Raw genomic sequence first — 7,244 nt, forward strand, 5'->3', positions numbered from 1 at the left:
GTATGCGATAAGGAACGCAGCAACATTTGTTTACAACAGAGCTCATTTCTCATTTAAAACCTCTGCTGACTTCAGCTTTTAGGAGGTAAACTCTTCTTAGAATCAGAGGGTTTGGAGACGGCTCCCCAGTTTACTAAATGACTGAGTTGTCCTGTAATTAAGTTGAATAAAAGTTTATATTGTTTACAATAATTCAAACACAGCCCTTGTAAAATTAAAAGCGACCTTAACTCTAACTGGTTCTTATCTCTCTCAAACTCCTGAGTGAAACTAAATCCTAGCTCACACAGTCCTAGATAAGAAAAACAGCTCAAACTAAGCAGTCAAGTTAACGTCAGACAGCAGATACAGTAACAGTGAAGCAGAGAAGCCTATTTAAAGAAAGTACTCAGCCTAGATTCAAGCAGTCTAGCAGTAAGAAACCTCCACATGTCCAATGCACGCTGCATGTTTATTATAAAAGGTTTCTATCAGCCTGAAGACATGCTGTTAACTAAAAGCTGCAGACAAAGTAAGCTGAGGAGCTTTAACCTCCACTACATCCCTGGTTAGCAGGATGAAGGCGCCCTCTTGTGTCCTGCATCAGTTTACACATTTCACTTGTTAACCTGCTGGGATGTTCACTGCAGGAAGACATGTCCAAACTTCACACGACATCAGTAAAGAGACATTTAAATAGATGTAATATCATGGAAATATTTGTAACCAAATGTAAAGAATCAACTACACATTATCTGTTGTCTTATGTGTGTTGGGACTTTTAAGTCTGTGTAATATTTATTGACTCAGTGCAGAGAGGAAATGTTGGCTGTAAAAAGCAACAAGTGATAGAAAACTCTGCTCATTTCTCTGTGACGGAGCAGTTTTATTGAGGAAAGTTGAAAGGACAGAGACTGACTGACTCTAAACATGAACACTGTACTTTGTGGTGTTTCAGGAGGAAAAGTGCCTCAGTTATACTCTCATATCAGTTTCACATTTTCTCCGTCAGCTTTGTATGAAACCCTGGAATGAAGACAGGAAGAAAATAGCAGGAAGAGGGGTGAGGGGTTACCAAGCATTGTACATTCCTGAGAGAGAGCGCTCTGAAAGAGAGATACTGGGTGTGTTGCTATGCCCATACTACCAAATATTTAGTTTGTCCCAATACATAGTATACATTTTGTAGTTTCCAAGCCAGCGTGATTTCTGACCCACAATCCTCTGTGCAGCATATCTGAGCAAGACGCTCAAAGTTCAAGCTGCGACGTTATCACAGAGGTTTATGTACCAAATGTCTGCAGACTGTACTGCAGGCAACAGTACGTACTTTGTAAGAACAGCTGCAGTTTGTACTAAAAGTAAAATGTTATAAGGAACGCAGCAACACTTGTTTTGTTAAGAAAATCTAAATTACGTGTTTGTTTGATTTCTGAGGAGAAAGCAGAAGCTAGGGTCCAATTGAAAGTTAAGCAAAAGGTTTAAAAAAATAACATGATAAAAACGACATGACAAAAACAAATGTAAAACATAAAACACTGCCAGCAGTGGACTGCAAGACATGCTTCCCCTTGTGAGGGTCACAGTTCGCAGTCCCGAAATCACCTCAGTTTCCGAATTATATTCCTTGAATAAAAAGTCTCTCAGGATAAGGACACACCTCCGATTTCAGGTTTACTCCAGGTCACAGACAAAGGTCGTTTATCACGGTAGTACCGATTCTATTCAAGTTTACAGAGATATGCATTTCCTTTGTTCTAATCAAGTCTGGCTCAACAGCGGATGGCTCTCAAAGCTGTTTAAACAATAGGTCTCCTTGTGTGGGGACAAGGAGCTTCTACCTTTATGCTAAATAACAGACATGACCTAATTAATTCTTTAGAAGCTAGGTTTGGGGTGAGGCAGTCGAATGCTGATTAGGCTTAATCACTATTGAAACAATCTTTTTTTGGCTCAGTTTCAGTCTCACAGCAGTTTACATCAAATAAGTTAAATTTTTGACCTAAAAGTATATTTCTCTAAAACATCACCAATGTTTTAACTTTTTTAACTTCAACAGTTTACAACAGAACTCATTTCTCATTTAAAAATGGCTCACTTGAATTCTGATAGGTCGACTGTTCATTCAAACAGTCCTTCCAGAAAAACGCTGAGTTTTTTTGTGATTGTTGCGGGCAAAAATCCTTGATTATGCAGCACGTTTACTTAAAAAATGTGATATGCGGGTTATTTATGCAATTTTATGTGATGAAATTGCAGGAACTTGCAAAAAAGTTAAGTGAAAAAGAGAAGAAAAAGTGATTCCCCCCAACACCCTGCTTTTTTTTAAACTTAATTTCCAAAAATAGTTTACATATTTGAAAAGGCCAAACCCCCACCCTCCACCTTGCCCCCCCTCTCTCCTCCTCAATAGCTGCAGACACAGAAATGGCACATCCTAAGGAAAGCTCATTGTGGGACTGGCTCTAGTGGCTGTAATTCTGCACCAAGGCTGAATTTCAGGAAAGGGCAAGGTGGAGGGTGGGGGTGTGGCCTTGACCAACTGCCACTTTGATTGTTTGAAAGCCATGGGCTGTGTCTCAAACCGCCTATGTAGTGTCTGAATGTTCATAACTTTAAAGTGCCCATATTATGCTCATTTTCACGTTCATAATTGTATTTTAAGGTTGTACCAGAATAGGTTTACATGGTTTAATTTTCTAAAAACACCATATTGTTGTTGTACTGCACAGCTCTCTCTCACTGCTGCAGATCCTCTTTTCACCTGGTCTCTGTTTTAGCTACAGAGTGAGACCTCTTTTCTAGTAGTAGCTCAGATCGTAGATCATGTCAGCTAGCTCCATAGACAGTAAAAGAAAGGCTGTTTCTCCAACTTCAGTCAGTTCCAAGGCAGGATCAGCTGGGAGACTTCTTCTAAACCAGGGCGCACATGGAAGTAGTTCTTTTGTAGATTATGGTGAACTTGTGTGTGTTGTAGCAGTGCTTTGCTATTGAGAACGAGGTAGCATGCTAGCATTAGGCGTTAGCACGCTAACGCTACGAGCTAACGGTTGCGGTTAGCCAGCTCGTTTCGGCTAGTGACGTAGAAAGCCGTGCAGATGTTGACCGGCTCACCAGGAGACTGAAGGCAGGACACATTCAGAAACCGGATCTCACTCAGAACACCATGGATGGATTTATTTCAAAGTTTGTATGTGTGTGGAAGCACCAGCGACACAAAATAACACCCCAAATCCTAGAAAAAGTGATTTTTTTCATAATATGGGCACTTTAAGTTTATGTTTCTGTTAGGGGCTAGGATGAACTTTGCCCCATTTTTGCTGAAACATCTAGAAAGTATTACCAGAGGGGCCCCTGCTACATGTTGAGACAGCTCATTGGTTGTACTTTGTTCTTACCATACACCCCCACCTTATGTTACCCAAAGCATAGCGTTCTGAAGCGTTTAAAGACTCTATTTGTCCGTTGTTTATTTCTAAAGAAACACGACAATGTATAAAAGGCTCCATTACCTTGTACCTCACGTTATGGCTCCGTAGCAGACGCTTTTATAAATATAGGCTAACGATTGGGTCATAACCACGAGACTTACTGTCACACAGTAGAGGAATTAGAGAAGCTCACAGGCAGTTTTGAGTCACAAGATTGGGAATGATTGAGATTTCTCTCGGCACAGCTACCAGAAGACTTCCAACTTTCAGACAGGTTGCTCACGTCACATCTACGTCTTCAAGCTCAGTTGGAGGCTGCTCAGTAACGCTCAGCCAGCACCGGGAAAGAGACTTCTGATATCCTTCACTGGTCTCCATCGAAGTCTATGGCATCGCTGTGTCTATTATTTTACTGTCTATGAGCAGCACGCGCAGCATTCACACCTGTCCTACGTATGTGTGTGTGTGTGTGTTTTACAGGACGATACCTGTAACTCTGGTGCTGACGGACTCGCAGCACCCGGATCAGGACCTGGGCACCCTGGAGCTGGCCGTCACCCTGACACCTAAAGACAGTCCCATAGAGGAGCGAAGAGACTCAACCGTACGTATATATACTGCTCATCTGTCCTGTTCAATTTACTTTATTGGTGCGACTGTAAACCGAGTATCTTTGTAAAATACTACGATTACAACTATTGTATAAGATGGAAGGAAAGTTGAGTTTTTGCAGTTATGTGATGATATTTTTTTCCATTTTATTTTAAAGTAATTCAGACAAGTACAAACAAAAAAACTAGTGTGTGGTTTAACAGGTCACAACACACAACCATTGACGAAGGGGCGCAAGTAGACACTGCTTTGTTTTAAAAGGTTGAGCATCACTGTAATAATCCTTTAATCTACTTATTGTTTCAACACTACTGGATTACAACATCACAATTAACTCTTAAAGGACAAATCCGGCGCAAAATGAACCTGGGGTTAATAATATATGTGTACCGAGTCAGCTGTTCTCTGGGAGATGTTTTCATGCTAATCGAATGTGTCTAGCTTTAAACAAGCTTAGTGCGAACAGCTGATTAGCTTCTAAAGTTAGTCATCGGTGCAGAGGGTAAAGTAAAAAGAAATCGCTATTTCTACACCACTAACAAGGCTCAAAATATCACCAATTCAATTTTATTTATAGTGTCAAATCATAACAAGAGTTATCTCAGGACACTTTACAGATAGAGTAGGTCTAGACCACACTCTGTCATTTACAAAGACCCAACAATTCCAGCGATTCCCCCAAGAGCAAGCATTTAGAGCGACAGTGGGGAGGAAAAACGGTGCCGGTTGGGGGTGTGATGAACAGTGGCGATAATAGTCACAATAAAGATAATGACTAGAAATAGTAGTTGGAGTAGTTCATGGTTCATAGAGCACAGCAGGGCGTAACAGGGCATGGCAGGATGTAGGAAACAAACAAGGAAACATGCTCGGCGAAAGAAAAACATAAGGACTCTGGGGAATAAGCTCCCCAGAGCTAGGTTAGTAACAAGCATTTCCACGGTAGGGTCCCTACATGTAAACCGAAGCACTGACAACTTTGTGTTCAGACAGTTTATTAAAAAGATTACAGATATTACAGACCGTAGCGTTCACGAATACAAGCAGGCGCGATCTTAACCAGTAACCAGTAACATAGCTCAAGCGCGGCGTTCGTCATTCGCGCTAGCTTGTTTCAAGCTAGAGACACATTCGATTAGCATGTAAACACATCCCAGAGAACGGTCGACTCGGTACGCATGTGTTATTAACCCCTAGGTTCATTTTGCGTCGGAATTTCGCTGGAATTGTCCTTTTTAATAATGAGTGTTTTTGCTGCGTTTGTGTTTCCCACAGCAGAGACAGGTTATGAAGTATCGGTGGAAGCCGTATGTGAATAAAGTGAGTGTAGTGGGGATTAGGCTCTTACAGCTTCGCCCTGATTCAACCCTTTTCCTACTTCTAGTTTAGTGAGAATCTTCTTCCTCTTTATCAGTCGCCATAGAGAGCAAATGAGTCTGGACGAGAACTTTAGTGATATGATTTAGTTTTTTTACAGTAGTTGTTATAGGTTTTCTTAAAGTGCTCATATTATGCTTTTTGGCTTTTTCTCCTTTCTTTTATTGTGTTATATATCTTTATTGTGCACGTTATAGGTTAACAAAGTGAAAAAGCCCAAAGTCCCCCCCAAAGGGACTTACCATCTCCAACAGAAAACACTGTTCACCAACTGCTCCAAACAGCTCTATTGTAGTCCAGCCTTTACTTCAGAGACAGACGTTATAATGCTCACTTAGCTGCTAGCATGGCACGCCCTCATACTCTGCTTCTGACTGGCTAGTAGTCCTTACCTAGCTACTGCAGGGCTCGCCCTCATACTCTGCTTCTGACTGGCTAGTAGTCCTTACCTAGCTACTGTCAGGGCATGCCCTCATACTCTGCTTCTGACTGGCTAGTAGTCCTTACCTAGCTACTGTCAGGGCTCGCCCTCATACTCTGCTTCTGACTGGCTAGTAGTCCTTACCTAGGTACTGTCAGGGCACGCCCTCATACTCTGCTTCTGACTGGCTAGTAGTCCTTACCTAGCTACTGTCAGGGCATGCCCTCATACTCTGCTTCTGACTGGCTAGTAGTCCTTACCTAGGTACTGTCAGGGCACGCCCTCATACTCTGCTTCTGACTGGCTAGTAGTCCTTACCTAGCTACTCCTCATGTGTGACTCCCAACAAAGATGTAACAGAAGTGAGATGTCTCACTCTGTAGCTAAAACAGAGAGCTCAACACACAGGGTGAAAAGAGGAGCTGCAGCAATGAGCAGTACAACTAAAATATGGTGTTTTCTGAAAATTAAACCATGTAAACCTATTCTGGTACAACCTCGAAATACAATTATGAACCTGAAAATGAGCATAATATGAGCACTTTTAAGAGTTTGGAAAGTGATGTACAAGAACTCAAACATTTGACTGACAAATGAAAGAAAAACCCAAAATGAAGTGTTCGTGAGGATCTTAAAGAACTCACAGAACATCACAGCAGACTTTGACAAAAACAGTAATTTCACCTCGCAGAACACAGGAGTTGCTGGCCTACCATGCTGTCTCCATTGGTTTGTTTGTGTTATTGTGTGACTTTGGTGTTTTTAAAGGGGTAGGAACTATCAAACTAACTAACCGATGGAGGCAGCGGTAGAGCAGCAACTCCCATGTTCTGCGAGGTAAATAATTAATAAGTATTCATGTTTTTGTCAAAGGAGTCTGGTGGCTTTGAAGAGAGCAGAGATAACGGCTTCAGTTCCTCGTCGTAAAGGGCTGTCTGACTGCAAGTTGAAGCGCTAAAAATACTCTAAATATAGCACACACTTAAACCGATATACACTACCGGTCAAAAGTTTGGGGTCAGTTAGAAATGTCCATTCCACTCCATTACAGACAGAATACCAGCTGAGATCAGTTGCATTGTTTTTTTAACCAGGGCAGCAGTTTTCAGATTACATTATGTGCTTACGTAATTGCAATTGTTGTAGAAAGAAGTGGCTGATCTTTAATGCAATATCTACATTGCCCATTATCAGCAACCATTCATGTAACGGTCCAAAGGCCCATTCTGTTTACTAATCTGATATCATTTTAAAAGGCTAACTGAGAAAACATTGGAGAACCCTTTTGCAAATTATGTAAGCACATAATGTAATCTGAAAACTGCTTGGTTAAAAAAACAATGCAACTGATCTCAGCTGGTATTCTGTCTATAATGGAGTGGAATGGACATTTCTAAGTGACCCCAAACCTTTGACCGGTAGTG

At 41.4% G+C, this 7,244-nt stretch overlaps 1 protein-coding gene across 2 annotated transcripts in view; it reads left to right on the forward strand.

The window, feature by feature from the left end:
* The window catches only part of mctp1b (multiple C2 domains, transmembrane 1b), a 99,823-nt gene that overhangs the window by 75,477 nt on the left and 17,102 nt on the right, over positions 1-7,244 (forward strand). Inside the window, exons 5-6 of one of the 2 annotated variants that reach the window (XM_039779213.1) lie at positions 3,891-4,014; positions 5,298-5,342. In XM_039779213.1, the coding sequence (XP_039635147.1) occupies positions 3,891-4,014; positions 5,298-5,342 (169 nt within the window). The remainder of the gene's footprint in view (positions 1-3,890; positions 4,015-5,297; positions 5,343-7,244) is intronic. The other variant, XM_039779214.1, reaches the window with a different exon arrangement.

The sequence above is a fragment of the Perca fluviatilis genome, chromosome 17 (assembly GCF_010015445.1).
Source record: "Perca fluviatilis chromosome 17, GENO_Pfluv_1.0, whole genome shotgun sequence".
NCBI lineage: Eukaryota > Metazoa > Chordata > Actinopteri > Perciformes > Percidae > Perca > Perca fluviatilis.